At 44.2% G+C, this 19934-nt stretch overlaps 1 protein-coding gene across 1 annotated transcript in view; it reads right to left on the reverse strand.

Annotated features, from left to right (window-relative positions):
* Positions 1–305: 305 nt before the first annotated feature.
* Positions 306–19934, reverse strand: part of LOC137650234 (43 kDa receptor-associated protein of the synapse) — a 626772-nt gene continuing 607143 nt past the window's right edge. The window contains 2 exon segments of the mRNA XM_068383497.1: positions 306–1729; positions 2026–2228. Of these exon segments, the coding sequence (XP_068239598.1) occupies positions 1537–1729; positions 2026–2228 (396 nt within the window). The 3' untranslated portion in view covers positions 306–1536.

The raw sequence follows: 19934 nt of genomic DNA on the forward strand, positions 1-19934 counted from the left end.
ACTTAAAGGGTCTAAGAATATATTTGGATAAGCAGATAAACATGCACAAATAATGTTTAGAAGCTCAGGATATATTAATGATTTTCACTAAGATTTTTCCATACTTACCATGGATAATACTGAAAAATTTTTCTAAGTACTTTGTTATGATCATCACAACTGTCTCCATTCCTATACTCTACATTTTAAAATTTTCAAATTTACAACTTCAACATTATTTTTATAAATAAAAGAAAAAGAATTTCAATTTTCTCCGTTGTATAATAAAAATTTGTGATTGTCATGGCTCTATTGACACAAGCATCCAATGATTATTATATCTATTTAATAAGGTTGTTTTCTAAATTCATTATTTTACAATATACTGCATTAGTTTTTCTGAGTGTTTAGTAACCAAAGTATCAAAGGTCTAGCGCAAGATTCACAGCAATAGTATTGTTTTCTTCACTGCTTGTAGCCTTAACAGTATTTAACAACATTTCAAATATAATAACTTTTTATTTACAGAGTACAGTACTACTGTTCGATCCATGTATTGATACATCCAAATACTGTACTGTACTAAACTTAGTTTCATTAATGGTCACAGCTAATGATTCAAATCATCACTAAGGAAATATAATTTTAATAGATTTCTTTTTTTTTTCTATCATGAGTAACACTATAGACCTTGGCAGTTGAAGATAAATAAATAGTACAATTTTGTTCACGTGTCCAGAGGTATGTGATAGTTATACCACAGTGAAAGACACTGGATAGTCAGGAAGTATCAAATTCCTGTTGATCACACAGCTGTGACTTGTGGCAGTAATCCTTATCAATACAGGTTCTGTACTTTAAAGTTTTCTCAATCATATTGATTGTTCATTAAGATACGGCATAGTTACAAAAACATCTAAAAGAACAAAATCATATTTGCGAGTACTAGTCAACCCCTATTGCATTGAAGAGGGCCGAATTGTTTAGGATTCTCATCCTAATTTATTCCTGCCCTTTACCATCATCTGTTTGTGGTAAGTAGCATGGAGCGATATGTCTACATTCTACTAAATGCCAACCAAATGCCTTCAGTTCCAAAATGACTGCTGTTACAATGGCACTAGCCAACTTCCTATCAGATTTTCACTTAGGAAAGTGTCACTTGAGACCATACAACCATAAGAATCCTCATTAGAATAATTATTACTGTACTTGTAGCAACAATTATGACTAGCTTTGGAGGGATCGAAAGGAAAAAAAGGGGCATTTAGTCTTCATTAACACTTTCAGTATTTGTGGGCACCTGGGAATAACTGAAGCTCAAAACAGAGATCAGATTTGCACCTTGATTGCATCATTGTTACCACTTTGCTATACTGTATTAATTAAACTGATGCCAACTTTCCCGAAAGTGACCAACTCACTTTAAGGCTGTTGTCATTTCACCCTCTAATAAATCAAATAAAACTAGCTTTATGACTGAAGTCATCATGTACAACATATGAGCCAAAAGCATATGTCATCTTTCAATGTTAGAGGAGAATAAATGGTTGAATATCAGAGGGGCTGGTCATCTGATGAGGGGGATGGTTGATATCTTGGGAAAGTTGGAGTCCGACCATCATTATAAGCAGCCTTCAACTCGTCATAACATATGAGCATCAGGCGGGAATTGAGCGATTTACGACAGTCGGGGCAGATTCGTTTTTTCTTTTTGCGATCTCCAGATGCCATGAGGTCCCTCACACATCTGAAATGAGAACAAAAGGTACAATACTCCTCAATTTCAAGGTGGAAATAAAAATAATTTTCAAACCACATTTTCAATTATTCTCTTTTTCTTGTTAAAGTGCTTGAATACTGTACTTAATAAAGAATTTAACAAAGTGCATAAACATCCAAAGGGAATTGTCCTAGTTCATTGGGCAAAAAGGTGTGGTACACTTAGTAAAAGGTCCATGGGAAGAGCAAAAGATGAAGGCTACGTAAAATTCTCCAATATTGATGAAACGGTCTCCGAGGTGTGGTGGGGCAAAGGGAACCTACTTGGCATGGAAGATGTGGGAGCAGGGTAAAGCATCGAGGGAGTTGCCACCTTGATCACCATAGCGCTCCTTGCAGACGCCACACACTAGCTCCATCTCCTCTGTCAAGCAGCTGGCGAGACGCTCCTGGAGTGAGTGGTTTTCCTCGTCGTTCAAGACCCGGTACAATTCACCAAGACGCACGTGTGCTGATCGCATGATAAGCTATACAAAAATTAAAAGGAAACAACATGAAAGATAATGGGATGTTTGGATATAATTATACAGGATATTATTTTTAATGAATTCAAGTAAAGTGCATTATGAGTTTCCCAGATACAGTAAATTGATATTCATGAATCTACAGTACAGTACTAGGTTATACTCTGAGTCAAGTACAGTGCTGAGGCACAGTCTATGAAAATTCTAAACAGAACTAAAGACCATAAGCACTCATACAGTGTATACAAGTGACTGTTGCTTACCTATATACTTATAATACTGAGAAAAAACTTATTTTAAGACAAACATAAACTGAACCAGTCTCCTTCTGATTGATAAAATTCATAGAAATATATTGAGCATGTACATAAGCATGTCTTGATATTCAGTGTACAAATCATTATCAGGTAAAGAATTTGTAACTACCTTTGCAAATTGATTATTGTTATAGACCATTACGAATTTCCAAGTTAAATTGTGAACTTGAAGTATGTGCTAGGATTAAAAATGTTATTTTGATTATAAAATAAATTTTTAAATATACTTACCCGGTGATTATATTGCTGCAACTCTGTTGCTCGACAGACAACTCTACGGAAAAACTCGCCAGCGATCGCTACACAGGTTGCGGGTGTGCCCAACAGCGCCATCTGTCGACCAGATACCCAGCTCTCAATGTAAACAAAGACTCAATTTTCTCCTCGTCCCACTGCGTCTCTATTGGGGAGGAAGGGAGGGTCATTTAATTTATAATCACCGGGTAAGTATATTCAAAAATTTATTTTATAATCAAAATAACATTTTTCAATATTTAACTTAGCCGGTGATTATATAGCTGATTCACACCCAGGATGGTGGGTAGAGACCAGTAATATATGTTTACACTTTTATGAGCTAAGAGTTTTTTATTTCATTTTAGAAGTTATCAAAATAACAAAAACAAAATAAATAGGTACCTGGTAAGGAAGTCGACTTGAACAATTACTCTGCCTTTTAAGTACGTCTTCCTTACGGAGCCTCGCGATCCTCTTAGGATGCTGATCGACCCCTAGGATCTGAAGTATCAAGGGTTGCAACCCATACAACAGGACCTCATCAAACCCCTAATCTAGGCGCTCTCAAGAAATGACTTTGACCACCCGCCAAATCAACCAGGATGCGAAAGGCTTCTTAGCCTTCCGGACAACCCATAAAAAAAACAACATTTCAAGAGACAGATTAAAAGGATAAGGAATTAGGGAATTGTAGTGGTTGAGCCCTCACCCACTACTGCACTCGCTGCTACGAATGGTCCCAGTGTGTAGCAGTTCTTGTAAAGAGACTGGACATCTTTCAAGTAAAATGACGCGAACACTGACTTGCTTCTCCAATAGGTTGCGTCCATTATACTTTGCAGAGATATATTTTGCTTAAAGGCCACGGAAGTTGTTACAGCTCTAACTTCGTGCGTCTTCACCTTAAGCAAAGTTCGGTCTTCCTCACTCAGATGTGAATGAGCTTCTCGTATTAACAATCTGATAAAGTCTGACCAAGCATTCTTTGACATAGGCAAGGATGGTTTCTTAACTGAACACCATAAAGCTTCAGATTGGCCTTGTAAAGGTTTAGTACGCTTTAAATAGAACTTAAGAGCTCTAACAGGGCATAAGACTCTTTCTAGTTCATTGCCTACGATCTCCGATAAGCTGGGGATATCGAAAGATTTAGGCCAAGGCCGAGAAGGCAGCTCATTTTTGGCTAGAAAACCAAGTTGTAGCGAACAAGTGGCTTTTTCTGACGAAAATCCGATGTTCTTGCTGAAGGCATGAATCTCACTGACTCTTTTAGCCGAGGCTAAGCATACCAGGAAAAGTGTCTTAAGAGTGAGATCTTTCAGGGAAGCTGATTGTAACGGCTCCAACCTGTCTGACATGAAGAATCTTAGTACCACGTCTAAATTCCATCCAGGGGTAGCCAAACGACGCTCCTTGGTGGTCTCAAAAGACTTAAGGAGGTCTTGCAGATCTTTATGTTTGGAAAGATCTAAGCCTCTATGCCGGAAGACCGATGCCAACATGCTTCTGTAGCCCTTGATAGTGGGAGCTGAAAGGGATCGTCCTTTTCTCAGGTATAAGAGAAAAACAGCTATTTGAGCTACAGAGGTACTGGTCGAGGATACAGAAACTGACTTGCACCAGTCTCGGAAGACTTCCCACTTCGATTGGTAGACTCTAATGGAAGACGCTCTCCTTGCTCTAGCAATCGCACTGGCTGCTTCCTTCGAAAAGCCTCTAGCTCTCGAGAGTCTTTCGATAGTCTGAAGGCAGTCAGACGAAGAGCGTGGAGGCTTTGGAGTACCTTCTTTACGTGTGGCTGACGTAGAAGGTCTACCCTTAGAGGAAGACTACTGGGAACGTCTACTAACCATCGAAGTATCTCGGTGAACCATTCTCTCGCGGGCCAGAGGGAAGCAACTAACGTCAACCTTGTCCCTTCGTGAGAGGCGAACTTCTGCAGTACCTTGTTGACAATCTTGAACGGTGGGAATGCGTAGAGATCCAGATGTGACCAATCTAGGAGGAAAGCATCTATATGTATTGCTGCTGGGTCCGGGACTGGAGAGCAATAGATTGGAAGCCTCTTGGTCAGCGAGGTTGCAAAGAGATCTATGGATGGTTTTACCCCAAGTGGCCCAAAGTCTCTTGCACACATCCTTGTGGAGGGTCCATTCGGTTGGAATTACTTGCCCTTTCCGACTGAGACAATCTGCTATGATGTTCAAGTCGCCTTGGATGAACCTCGTTACTAGGGAGATGTCTTGACCTTTTGACCAGATGAGCAGGTCCCTTGCGATCTCGTACAACGTCAGTGAGTGGGTACCTCCTTGTTTGGAGATGTACGCCAAGGCTGTGGTGATGTCCGAGTTAACTTCCACCACTTTGCCTCGAAGGAGAGACTTGAAGCTTTTCAAGGCCAGATGTACTGCCAACAGCTCCTTGCAGTTGATATGCATGCTCCTCTGACTCGAGTTCCACAGTCCTGAGCATTCCCGACCGTCTAGTGTCGCGCCCCAGCCCACGTCCGATGCGTCCGAGAAGAGAACGTGGTTGGGAGTCTGAACAGCCAGGGGAAGACCCTCTCTTAGGTTGATATTGTCCTTCCACCTAGTCAGACAAGACTTTATCTTTTCGGAAATCGGGATCGAGACCGCTTCTAGCGTCTTGTCCTTTTTCCAGTGAAAAGCTAGATGGTATTGAAGAGGACGGAGGTGTAGTCTTCCTAGTGACACAAATTGTTCCACGGATGACAGCGTCCCTACCAGACTCATCCACAGCCTGACTGAGCAGTGTTCCTTCTTCAGCATCTTCTGGATGGATAGCAGGGCTTGATCTATTCTGGGGGCTGATCGTCTTGTTGTTCAGCAACGTCCTCATCAGAGGGTTCCTCATCCGAAAACTGATGAGGAAACGGCAACGGAGTGGGCAACGTCTGGCTCGCTGAGTCCGGTCGCACTGGTGCATGCGTGACGGAGCCGGACGCAACATTATGGAACTGCTGCACAGTCTGTGAACTGTCAACAACCATGGGTGCGCGAGGAAGCACAGCGTCAACCCGAGACTGTCTAGACCGTCTGGGTTGTGCAGTCAACACCCTACCGGGTTGCTGAGGTTGACGCACTGCGTCAAAACAAGTCACCTCTGCTGGTTGTTGAACGTCCTGAACGTCAACAACCACCTCCGAGCGTCGCTTAACGTCAACGTGCGGCTGGCAACTCACACTGGGTCGCATCGGTGGAGGAACCACCTCAACTGGCAGACGCGAGTAGGTTACCTCAGCGTCAACAGGGCGCACAACCGACCGGTTGGAAGGTTGTTGGCCAGAAGGTTCGGTAGCAACCTTCTCCGCATTAAAGTCCTCTATCAAGGACGCAAGCTTGGACTGCATGTCTTGCAGCAAAGCCCATTTAGGGTCTACGGGAGCAGGTGCGGCAACAGACGGGGTTAGCGACTGAGGCGGTACCGCTTACCATCCCTGAAAGCCTTGTTATGCATGACATAATTGTACAGCAAAACTTCAAAGGCTCGAAAACAGCTGTGAAGTTGACCTATAAATAACTTGGAGCGTCTCCTGGTCAGGCGCCAGGGAGAGTCTACGAGAATTGAGAAGTCTATCTGGGCAGAGGCATGAACTCCCAAGCCGAGAAATTCTCTCGTGTCATATCAGACTCTCGCTCTATAAACCAGTTTAAAAGAAGGGAAAGCAAAGGCTGTATCCCCCAAACTCCTCCTGGTGAAAAACCAGTCGCCTAGCCAACGTAAAGCTCTCTAGGAGAGCGAGAGAGCACTAGCTTAAAAACAACTGCTTCGAAGTAGCTAGGCCTAGTGTAAGCTCTGACGTTTAGGCGAACGAGGAGCAGCAGTTACAAAAAGATCCGGACAAAGATCCTTAAAAAAATCATCATGATTTAATTAAAGTCCATAGGGGGCTAAGCAGCTTTAGGCTCCTCTCCATCTGACAGAGTCCTCAAGGGAATATCAGTAGGAGGGGGAACAGCAACTTCCTCATCTACAGGAACCTTGTCCGATAAAAGCTGAGTCTCAAGCAAGGGAGAGACCTACCGTGGTGGCAATGCTTTACAAGCAGAGTCCACACTCACTGGTGCATTAGTAGCGGACCAGAACGCAACGTCATGTAACTGCTTGACAGTCTGTGAACTGTCAACAACTGAACTGTCAACCACAACAGGTGCGTGAGGACGCACAGCGTCCACTCGAGATTGCTTTGACTGCCTAGACTGAGCAGTCAAAACAACTCTAGAATGCGGAGGTTGACGCACAGCGTCAAAACAAGTCAACTCCGATTGTTAGTGAACGTCTTGAACGTCAACAGGAGCATCAGCAAGTGGCCTAACGTCCAAATTCGGCTGAAAAACCACACGAGACCGCATCGAGTGTGGTTCTAAACAACCTGACTGACGTGACTAAGCTACGCCAACGTCAACAGTAAGCACAAAGGAACGTTAGGTTGGCTGAAAGCCAGGATATCGATGAGATAAACGGCTAGACTCAACGGACTAATCGGCAGAATAGTCTTCCGTAAGGGAGGCAAGCATATACTGCATGTCTTGCCATACAACCCATTAAGGATCAACGGAAATGGCTGTGGTAAAAGACGAGGGTAACGTCTGTGACCGCAACACTTTGCCAACAAAAAAAGACTCTCGGAGTCTGTGTTACGCTTTTGTTAGGCGGCGAGCAGTTATCCGATGACTGCATAGGGTCAGAGCTGTCCTAATGGTTGTAACCAGGATGCTGGACCTGTCCTGAAAGGACTGACTTTCGCTTAAGGGCTTCGAAACCTTGTGACAGGTTTCTTATGCGAAAAGCCTTCGGATGACGAGGAGAAACAACGTCTCTCTCGTCTTATGGTAGGGGAGATCTTGGTAAGATACACCCGATACCATAGAGGGAAAACGTCTGTTCGTTGATCAAGGCCTCTCGAACCCATAAGTCGTTTGACATTACTTCTCCCCTGGGCTTGGGAGCATGCAAGAGGTCCCGGACTAGGTGAACGACAGGCACGAACAGACGAACCCTCGGACGCAACACTGTAACACTTTGCGCATATCACTTTATCACTTCGATTTTCTGTTTTGCACTTATTTCACTGAAATTGAATACTTTTACTGATTTCTACCTGAAACACGCAATTCTACCCTTCATTAAAAGGTAGTAATTGCGAAATCAGTCGTATAATGCAAGCTCATTAATACCAGCAAAAAACAGAAAACATATTTTAAGATAAAAAAAAAAATCAGTGGCTGGGAAAGAGACTAAACACTAGTTCATATAAACTACGTTTTCAATCTCTCACCGCACATAGCCTGGGGACGAGAATAAAAAACTAAAAACGTTTTATCCTTCCTCCCCGTACAGCGACTAGGGACGAGAGTAACTCGAGAACAACGTTACCCGCTTGAACGGAACGTTTTCTCTCCTCTCTCTCCCTCCGTCTCTATCTCTCTCTCTCTTTCTCTCTTGATTTCGCACCTAAGAGAAGAGCCCAATTATATTTCGTCAAAAAAACATGTTATTTGACTAAAGGAAAAAACTGAAAGGTTTTTCAAATAAAAAGTTCCTTTAAAATAGAATTTAAAACATTTAAGCTAAGAAAGAATGAACAAAACGTCAGAATCTCTCTTACTGCAAAGTGAAACCGTGATACACTCTCTCTCTATCGTAACGATAGAGCGCATGTTGAACGTCCTGAACGTCAACAACTGCGTAGCATAAATAAACTAAACGTTAGTTCATCTTTGAAAACAGTACGAAGACTATCAAAGAAATTCTTTCATAAAATATTACATTTAAAAAGTTTTAAATCCTTAGCTCTTTAAAAGCTAATTACGATATAAAGGGCTCAACGTTGATTAACTTCGGTTTCCAAGTTAGGACCGCCTACTCTCAGGAAAGGTCGCATATAAACAAAACATTAAAATTTATTTTTATATGTTTATAATAAATGGAAAGTTAATCGAAGAGGCCTAATAAAGGCGGAGAGATATAAAATATATAGAGGAATATCTATAACGTGATAAGATAATTACTAAAAGCCTAAACACACTTCCGTCTAAGGGAAGGGTCGGCCATTTAAAAGTGAAAGAAAGTCCATACTCTCTTTGTCACCATAATTAAATCTATCCAAAACGAGTTCAAGATTTAAGATGAAGATAAAACACCTGCATAGCGAAAGCTCAAAACTAGAATATAGTACTTCACCAAATAGATGTGAAAAACTCCAGTTTAGCAACAGCGAGTAAAGTACGTCTTGTCGACACCTCGACAGAGAGAAAATTGAGTCTTTGTTTACATTGAGAGCTGGGTATCTGGTCGACAGATGGCGCTGTTGGGCACACCCGCAACCTGTGTAGCGATCGCTGGCGAGTTTTTCCGTAGAGTTGTCTGTCGAGCAACAGAGTTGCAGCAATATAATCACCGGCTAAGTTAAATATTGAAAATTAGATTTTGAGAAATATTTTAAAACTTATGATCTTATATTTAGATCTCCAAGATCCATAAAAATCAACAAACCTAATATTAAACAATCTAACATAATAATAACAATAATAATAATAAAAAAAAAACTTTTATAGTGGACATACAGGTATGGAGCTGTTATGAAAAGATTAAAACCTTATGAAAACAATGTGGAGTGTGTTCAGTCAATTAAAAGACACAAATTTCAGCCTTGTAAGTTCATATAAGAATGCAGATCCAAATGAATGTTTTCTTTGGAGTTAGCCAATACCAAGCAGAAAAATTAGGTTGTTCCAGAGCAAATTAAAACCTTCCACCATTTACATTGAGTATACTGTTTTCAGAAGCTAAACTAGCCATGATAAAAACTTTAAGTGAGGGATAACAACTTCCACACCCACAAGTTAGCGGGGTGGGGTTGGGGTAGCCCGGCTACCCCTCTCACTAAAACACGTAGGTTGAGTAACCACTTTACTTTCTTGGCTCGGTAGAGACTGTCATAATGGCCGCGATCTCCTGTTTACAGACATTGATAATTGCTTTTTCTTTCTTTTCAGTTTGTGTGTGCAGGCGAATGACATGTTCCACGAGTACTTGTCCAGGTCCCGAAGGCCATGCTTGCGGTAGCTTCATGTCCGTCTTTGAGACAGACCCCCACCTGCTGTGCCATAGGTCTTCACGGGACGACACCTGTGTAGAGTATAGGGAGTAGTCTGCTTCCCAGTGGGAGAGGTTTGGGTGACGGAAGAAGAAGTCCAAACGTGATTCTTAGCCTTCAGGGTCTTCCTCAAAGTCTAAGAAACACCGGTCTTCTACTTCTACCCCCCCCCCATCTCTTCCTGGAGCTGCTCCTCTGCTGGTCCTTCCTGAAGTAGCAGCACAGCCCGTTACTCCAGGTCAATCTTACAGTGCGGGGGACGGTGTTGACTTCCCTAGTGAGTTGGCCCCGCCCCTTCCCGCAGGGGACGCCTGTGATATGTCCGACTTACTTTCGTTTTGGCCATCACTGGGCGTTGGTGGCCTCGCCTCAAAGGAGATTCTCTTTGACTTACTTCAGAAGGGAGTGGAGAGTAGACTTTCGTCTCCTTTCCCCATGGAGGTTCCTCCATTAGTGGCCGCGGGTGCTGCTGGCAGTCAGTCCGACTTTTGGTCGCCAACAACCGACTTTGAGGACATCTCTTGTTTGCGAGATCTGCCAAAGGATAACGGCGGCTCAAAGAGACTAATGCTTCTCCTCCAAGACCAGCGTTAGAAGCCGATGTTGAGCCTTGGTTCCTGTGGGTGAATAAGTCTCCCCCCTGGGGAAAACAGCTTTCGAGCTGATGCAGATTCCCCCCCGGGAGAGGCCTGTTCGACGTATTCCTCCTAGAGCCGTTAGGAGACGTCTTTTGGAACCTCACGGTTCTGTTCACTTTGACCCTTTGGGGTCTTGTGACCAACAAGCTGTTGCTCTGCGTGATCAGGAGCTTTTGGACTCCCCTTGCCGAGAGTATATGACCTCTAACAACCCAGGGCCTTTGGGTTCCCGTCGCATTGAACCTTTGGGCTATAGTGACATCGGAGGACCTTCAGATCCTTGCCACGTTGAACCTCCGGGTTCTTGCGTCATGGAACCTCCGGATTCTAGTTGCGTTGAGCTTTCAAGCTCTCGCAACATTGTCTATATTGAGCCAGCTGGTTCTCGTCCCAACTGTCACGCTGAAACACAGGTTTCTCGTTACAAGGTTTTGGTCTCCTGTTGCGCTGGTCCCTTGGGACCTTGCAACCCAGGTTATGCTGAGCCTTCAGGGTCTCGTGCTTCCCGCTTCACGGATCCTTTAGACTCTCGTGCCTCCTGCTTCGCGGATCCTTTAGGCTCTCGTAGCAGGGATTCCTTGGTTTCCCGTTGCTTTGATCCTTCGGGATTGCAAAACTCTGGTTTTGTTGAGTCCCCGGGCTTTCGGACCGGCCGTTACGTTGAGCCTTTGGCCTCTCGTAATATTATTATTATTATTATTACTAGCCAAGCTACAACCCTAGTTGGAAAAGCAAGATGCTATAAGCCCAAGGGTTCCAACAGGGAAAAATAGCCCAGTGAGGAAAGGAAAAAAGGAAATAAATAAATGATGAGAATAAATTAACAATATATCATTCTAAAAACAGTAACAGCGTCAAAACAGATATGTCCTATATAAACTATTAACAAACGTCAAAAACAGATATGTCATATATAAACTATAAAAAGACTCCTGTCAACATAAAAACATTTGCTCTAACTTTGAACTTTTGGAGTTCTACTGATGCAACTACCCGATTATTATTATTATTAATATTATTACTAGCAAAGCCACAACCCCAGCTAGAAAAGCAAGATGCTACAGGCCCAAGGGCTCAACAGGGAAAAATAGCCCAGTGAGGAAAAAAAATAAGGAAATAAATAAATGAGAATAAATTAACAATATATCATTCTAAAAACAGTGACAGCGTCAAAACAGATATGTCGTGTGTAAACAATAAAAAGACTTGTGTCAGCCTGGTCAACATAAAAACTTTTGTTCCAATTTTGAACTTTTGAAGTTCTACTGATTCAACTACCCGATTAGGAAGATCATTCCACAACTTGGTAACAGCTGGAATAAAACCTCTAGAATACTGTGTAGTATTGAGCCTCATGATGGAGAAGGCCTGGCTATTAGAATTAACTGCCTGACTAGTATCACGAACAGGATAGAATTGTCCAGGGAGATCTGAATGTAAAGGATGGTCAGACTTATGAAAAACCTTATGCAACATGCATAATGAACTAATTGAACGACAGTGCCAAAGATTAATATCTAGATCAGGAATAAGAAATTTAATAGACCGTAAGTTTCTGTCCAACAAATTAAGATGAGAATCAGCAGCTGAACACCAGACCGGAGAACAATACTCAAAACAAGGTAGAATGAAAGAATTGAAACACTTCTTCAGAATAAATTGATCACCGAAAATCTTGTAAGACTTTCTCAATAAGCCAATTTTTTTTGCAATTGAAGAAGACAGACCTAATGCGTTTCTGAAAAGTAAATTTGATGTCAAGAATCACACCTAAAATTTTAAGTCATACAAATTTAAAGAAATATCAATACTGAGATCCGGATGTTGAGGAACCACTCTCCTTGATGTACTTACAATCATACTTTGAGTTTTGTTAGGATTCAACTTCATACCCCATAATTTGCACCATGCACTAATTTTAGCTAGATCTCTATTAAGGGATTCAGCAACCCCAGATCTACATTCAGGGGATGGAATTGATGCAAAGAGAGTAGCATCATCTGCATATGCAACAAGCTTGTTTTCTAGGTCAAACCACATGTCATGTGTATATACTATGAAAAGTAATGGGCCTAGAACACTACCCTGTGGAACACCGGATATCACATTCCTTTACTCACTATGGTGCCCATCAACAACAACTCTTTGAGATCTATTACTTAAAAAATCAATAATAATGCTAAGAAACGACCCACCCACTCCCAACTGTTTGAGTTTGAAAACAAGGGCCTCATGATTAACACGGTCAAAGGCTGCACTAACATCAAGGCCAATCATACGAACTTCTTGACCACAATCAAGGGATTTCTGTACAGCATTGGAGATAGTAAGAAGGGCATCACATGCTCCAAGCCCTTTACAAAAACCAAATTGCAAACTAGGGAGTAGATGATTACCTTCAGCAAACCTATTAAGACGTTTTGCCAGAAGACGTTCAAAAACTTTAGATAATATGAGTTCTGGAAATTGGGCGGTAATCAGTGGGACTTGAGCTACCACAAACACATTTACATAGAGGAGTAACATTACCAATTCTCCAACAAGTGCTAAAAGCTCCACTTCTTGTTAACTTGCGCAAAATAACAGATAACTTTGGTGCTAAGAAATCTGCTGTCTATAATAAACAAAGGAAAAATACCATTTGGGTCTACACCTCCATAACCATCAAGGTCCGTCAACAGAGCTTCAATTTCACGAGATCGAAAAGCTAAACTAGTGAATTTAGCCTCAGGAAAACAGGAATGCGGAAGTTCAAGTTTTTTATTACTCTGTTTACTGTCAAAAACATCAGCCAAAAGGGTTGCCTTTTCCTTTGGACAGTGAGTGACTGAGCCATCTGGTTTAAGTAAAGTAGGAACTGTTGCATCTACACCAAAGAGTGCAGATTTAAAGGTAGACCACCATTTATGTTCTTGGGTTGTACCAAAGAGGGTTTCTTTAAAGGTTAAATTGTACTCCTTTTCAGTTGAGGCATAAAAACTCTGAGTAAAATATCGAAGCTGAGTATAGTTGTTCCATGTCAAATCTGATCTGTTACCCTTCCAAAGATGATAGGCCTCCTGCTTCTCCAAATAAGCACGTCTACAATCAGCATTGAACCATGGTTTGTCCTTCACTCGGTACCTTAGCACACGAGAAGGGATACGCCTATCAATAATGTTGACTAGATTCTCATTCAAAGGGACAACAGGAGCCAAGGCTCATTGAATCACGTGGCGAATCCAGGAGGAGACAAGTGTTCTTAGTGATCCTCCTCTTTACTCTACCTGAACTAACAAACAGAGATGTTAGTCGGGTCATGTTGCTGCAGTGCATTTAAGACAGTATCACAAACTCCTCACTGGGCATAGTAACAACTGATCTGGGTCATTGGTTAGTGAACGGAGACTCGCATTCTGAAAGGGCCCAAATCTAGGATCCAGTGCCCCCAGATTTTGAGTCACAGCAATGAACTCAGGGATGAAGCCGAGTGTCACTTCCCCCCTTGCCCTTGAATGGGCGATGTCATACGAGAGGCCATGACGTTCACCGACTCTCTTTGCCAAGGCTAAATCAAGCAGGAATGCCATCTTCAAAGTGAGGTTTTGGTCAGTTGCATGGCATAATGGTTCATAGGGAGGTCCTTTTAAGGATCTCACAACGCGAAACACGTTCCAAGGAGGAGGCGTAATCTCTGACTGAGGGCAAGTGATCTCATAACTCCGTATGAGTAAAGAAAGCTCCAACGAAGAGGAAACGTCCTCTCCTTTCAGCTTCGATGCGAGGCTCAAGGCCAAATGATAGCCTTTCATCGCTGAGACTGAAAGAAGCTTTTCCTCCCGCAGGTATACAAGGAACTCCGCTATTACTGGTATAGTGGCATCGAGGAGAGATATTCCTTCCATAACACTAACAGAAGACTCTTCATTTTGCCCGGTAGACTGGAGGAGAGAATCGTTTGACAATTTCCTCCATCGTTCAGCAGCCCTCTCTATCTCCTCTGAAACGAAGAGAAGAACCCTCAAGGGTGGAATTTGTCAACTGGGAGACTTTCACCTTTGGCATTTTCTAGTGGAATTTCCTGATGACGGTATCCCTTCTTTTGATTATAGCATTCACCCACAAGTTGACGATGTGGTGCAATAGGAACTCAAGAGTTTGGGTACCCGACAAAAGGAAAGACTCCAAAGTCTTCCTGGTCAACTCCTTCGAAAGATCATGGGAGTGGACCATGAAGCTGAAGGATCCTAACCATACGTCAAGCCACGAAGCTGCCTGCATGGCATACTTCGCACCTCTATGTTCAGGAGCTCAATTGCCAAGAGGGAGGCCCTCAGAGAGGAGAGGGTTTGAACCGGAACACCATTCATTAGAGAGACTATTGAAGAGTTGATCTCATAGTGCTTACTTTGAAGGACAAAAGTAAATGGTAGAGACCGACAGGAAGAACCTGCCCTCAAGGAGCTAGAAGTTCCAGCTATCTGAGTAATAGCCTTCTTTTTGGCGACCGTCAAGCCTTTAGACCAGGGTAAAGCTGCACTAATTCTGGGAGGCTTCCATGTCTCTAATATTTCATCAAAATCCATATTCCTACCCTTCTGGGTGGTGGTACCAGGAGTTGACAGCCTATTGATGGTCCTCATGCAAGAGAGGACCTGCCAAAAGGTGTGCTCTGACTCACGTCTCTCTTGCCAAGAGTGAAAGTTTGGACTAGCAGCCTTTGGAAGATTTTCATCATCTGTATCCAAGGGGTCGTTCACCTCCAGGCTCACATTCAGAGCTTGGGGTAGGTCAAAGTCATCAACTGTGTCGATAGAGGGACCCACCACAGGGGACCTTCTCTGAGCCTCAGGTAAACGAGCTTCCCCTTGCCGCAGTGTTCTCAGATTTCGTCTTGGTATCTTTCGACTCCCTTCGCACAGGAGGGCTTCGAGACACCAGCAGCCGAAGCTTTGGCAATGGAACCTGAAGGCTCTTCCTCCGGAGGTGGTAAAGAAATTGGATGCTGGTCCGGAGGCACTACCTCAACTTCTTGATGGTTGAAGGGATGGACAGCTATCTCCCTGGGCGAGCCAAAGTCCTTACTCATCCTTCGGTAGATGCTATTGGTGTGACGTGGTGTTATGCCTCTGATCCTTCTCTTCTACCTCTTAATCATGGTTTCCCTTGCCTTAACCAGAGTAAAAGGCAGGCTGGCCATGTAAGTCAGAAGAAGGAGGGTCTCTCGGCACTAGATCCAGATGAAGGTGATCTCCGTGCCTTGTCCAATGTTGGTCTCCTTTTAGGGTCTAGACTCCCAAGAGATGAACTCGAAGAGGACTCCAAAGGAATCCTAGGAGCAATCAAAGGTTGTGGCAGTGGAGGAGCCACACCCAGAGACTTCTGCAGGGTAGAGAGGAAAGTGCTCGCCCATGCAGGAAGCTCAGAACCTTTAGGCAAGCCATGGGCTTCCCTTGAAGGTTCAGGAGGAGAACGTGCTCTAGAGGGAGCCTGCGTCGATGCAGGGGAGAGTCTCTGCGGCAGAGGAACATGTTCCTTCGACGGAAGAGAAGGATGATCCGGGCTAATAGGGATATTAGCTAACAAATTAGGAGGCTCCTTAAAACGCTCTGGAAAGAGTAAAGGCCTGCCGCTGGAGGTGGTAGATGCCGGAGGCCGAGGCAGTGTTGTTGGTACTGCACTTGGTCGCGGTTCTGACACCTCTGCTCGTGAACTGCTTGTGGCAATCGCTGATGTGCGTGCAAAATCTCAAGTTTCCCGTGAAAATGGGAGCGATTCACGAGCAGAAGTGCTCACAATAGGAGCACTAAGAGCCATACTGGATGAGGAGGGTATAACAAATTCCTGCTGCAGCAAAGAAGCACCTACTCCATCTGATGAAGTCGGTAGAGAGGGCCTCTGAGTAGGGGCAACCCTGAGCATTCTAGAACGCATCACATTGGGATGCGTTTCCAAGTGTTGCATAGGCGAACACTTTGCCAAAACAGCCCACGTAGTAAAAGACACTGGAGGTTTAGCTTGACGCCTGTCTGAGGGACATTCCATCTCATAATCAGGTTCGGTCTAAGGTTGTTTAGGAGAAGGACGGGTTAAGGTGTTACGCGCTGATGGACTGCGCGAACGCCTACCTCTACCTCTAGACGAGGAACGTCTAGACCTTGATCGCGATCGTGAACGAACTGTTTGAGAATGGGAGCATCAAGCTCTTGTTTGAGAATGGAGTGAGCGTCAAGAATGCTTAGCTCGCAAACATGACCATCGGCCTCACGAACGTGAACGTCTTTCCCATGAACGGAGCTCTCGCAAGTGTGAACGGAGCCCTCGTGAACAGGAGCTTCATCCTCGCGAGCACGAGCGTCGTTCTTGTGATCTAAATTGCGAGCGTCTCGACCTGGGTCTAGACTGGGATGCTTGTGATCGTGCAGAGCGTGATCGCGAGACTTCTCCTCGAGAAGAGGAACGCCTCCGAGGAAAGCGTTGAGACCGACTGCTTCATGAGCATGAAGCTCTAGAGCAAGAATGCCTTCCAGAAGAAGAGCGTTCGGATTGTGACGACCTCCGATCCAAATGATCTTCCGATTGTCGCGAACGACGATCAGGATAAGAGTGGCCCGAAGAACTAGGAAATGGAGAGGTTCGTCCTTTTGCGCTGCTGGTGGGAGGAGCACTGGTCTCTGGAAGATCATCACCTGTTACAGGACGACGAGGTCCCAGGATGAAGAGAAGGGTTGTCGTCAGCAGGAAGCCGTTGGAGGGGCAAATGCGAGCGATCACCTCGTCCGCGCGTGGAAGGTCCAAGAGAGGGCAACAAATGGACTTCACATAACTCCAAAGCATGAGATGTTGAAGGCTTTGTAGAAGGGTCCTTCTTGGCACCGCGCTGAAGGAGACAAAGAAGTTCCTCCTTCAAAGGGGATGCAGAAACCCCTAACGTTGGCCACACCTGCAACACATCTGCAAGGGAAAATGGTTACCTGGTAGCTGGAGGTGAGGGAAGCAACTAACTCCACAGTACTCTGGAGTTGGTTAGTCTGTGCTCCTGCTCGATCTTCCCTTGGAAGAACGTGAAGGAGAAGCTTTTGAAAGAGTTTTGGGGGTGTGAGGGGAAGAAAAACAAGCTTTCCTCGCCCCTGAGGGTGAAAGATTGTGCTTAGCCTTCTTTCTGCGCCGCCCAAATTTCTCCCATTGGGAGGCAGGCCACATTCTACACTCTGCGCAGGGCAAACCCTGCTCGCAATGATGTCCTCTACATGAAGGACACACAGAGTGCGGGTCAGTATCCAGCAATGACATGAAGGTACCACACGCAGCACCCTCCCGCTCAGGACAGGTCCGCATGAAGGCGATCCGAAGAAATCACGAACATTTGAAAAGAAATGACAAACTTATAACAGTTTTTATTTTTCCTGACATACAAACCCGAATTCTTTACTATAGAAGATACAGTATTCTAGTGCGAGCTGGAAAATACGGCAGAAAAACCTTAACATGGTCGTTAACGACCAGGTAAGTAATTACCCACCTGTTAGTGGTGGGGGGACCGCCAGTCGGTAGCGGCTGTTTACCATCAATCGGATTCTAGCTAGGACTATCCTAGGGGGTGGTGATGGAGGGAAGATTTGTGTAAAGAATTCGGATTTGTATGTTTGGAAATATACAAACTGTTATAAGTTTGTCATTTGTTCCTACACTTGATACAAACCCTCATTCTTTACTATAGGAGACTTAGTCTTGAGGCCAGGGTGGCCAAGGAGTTCCCTATTCCTAGGGAAGATAGTCCTAAGACTAGACTCTTTTGAAGCAACAATCTTCCGTTAATCTTCTTTCTTTGTAGATCCCCATAATCTCAGCACGACTGAAGGTTTGTAGCTTTGAAGAAACAAATGTTTCAGTATGAAGTGGGTCAGGAACATTTGACTCAGACCCCTTCAATCTTAGGATTCCCCCGACCTTGCAAAGGGGAAACCTCGTGACCACGAGTATAACTTATACCCTGTGAGAGGAATCAGATGAGTATCATACCTTATTTCCATTGGCAAGTCCAGCTGAAACTGGATACAGACTAGGATCCCCAGATGGGAGGGAGAAGGAGACGAAGAAGATAGATGGATGTCCTTCTTAAAACCTAGTGTAACCCAGTATCCTTAGCCAATGGTTACTGTCCCCTGAAAGGGCGTAATGTAGCTACAGCAACCATTGACCTGTCACAATAGGCCCTATAGAAAGTGTGTCTAGAGACCTATGTGTCACGTCGCTCAAATAGTGAGCGGTGAATGTAGATTGGAGTTTCCAGACCCCAGCACTTAAGACTTGGGAGACAGAAATTTCTCTTAAACGCCAGTGAGGCAGCCACTCCCCTAACTTGATGGGCTCTGGGTTGTGCTGCCTCTGGGTCCTGTGAAAAGACCTCGCAATAACTTTCTTGAGCCAGCAAGGAATGGTGTTGCGAGAGGTTCTCTTCTTTACCTTGTTGGTACTAAGGAAGAGATGACAGAGACATGGTCTGAAAGGTCTGGTGCGCTTCAGATATTTCTTTAGCGCCCTGACTGGGCATAGTAACGACTGGTCTGTATCCTGTGTTACCTTATTGAGGGTGGAAAACTGAAATTCTCAAAATCTCTCATTGGTAGATGAAGGATATGAGTCTAACCACCAAGTCCGGTACGAAGTTGCGAGACACTTCCCCCCCATCCCTTAGAATGGGTGACGACGTGAGACAGACCATGTAGCTCACTGACCCTTTTAGCCGAGGACAGAGGTACGAGGAAGACGGTCTTAAGGTTCAGAAAGTAGACTGAGGCCCTTAAGGGCTCATAGGGCAGACCCTTCAGAGAACATAAGACACGTCTCACGGTGATGGTTTAATCTCAACTGGGGGGCAAGATCACTCAAAACCCCGAATCAACCATGGTGATGTCTTCTGAGGCGGAGAAGTCAACCCCTTTTCAGTCTACAGATGAGGCTCAAGGCTGAGCGATAGCCCTTAATCGTCAAAACTGAGAGGAGCTTTTCCTCACTGAGGTACAAAAGGAAGTCTGGGAACTACTGATTCCTTCCTTTTGAGAACCCAATTGCTCCACATGGTCGGTTGTAGCGGTTAAGAAGTCCATTGTCTTAGGCCCAGCTGTTAGGACTTCCTGTAGGGACAGCCTGGAGTCTTGGTTTAACAAGTCCTTGTGGCTCGCGAGGTAGCCGAATGTATCAGACCACGTGTCAAGCCAGAAGGGACATTGAAGTCGCTTCCATTGCCGAGGCTTCTGTGACTGAGAAGACCCTGGAAGAGTAGTGTCTCTCTTCGAGGATTAGTCCGGTGAGAGCCTCGCCGTGAGGGGATCCAAAATCAGAGGAGAAGGGTTGATGTCTCTGATCTTGGCGGACAGACCAGGTTTAAAGGTCGCTCAAGAATGGCAGAGGCAAG

This window comes from Palaemon carinicauda, chromosome 11 (assembly GCF_036898095.1).
Source record: "Palaemon carinicauda isolate YSFRI2023 chromosome 11, ASM3689809v2, whole genome shotgun sequence".
Lineage (NCBI taxonomy): Eukaryota > Metazoa > Arthropoda > Malacostraca > Decapoda > Palaemonidae > Palaemon > Palaemon carinicauda.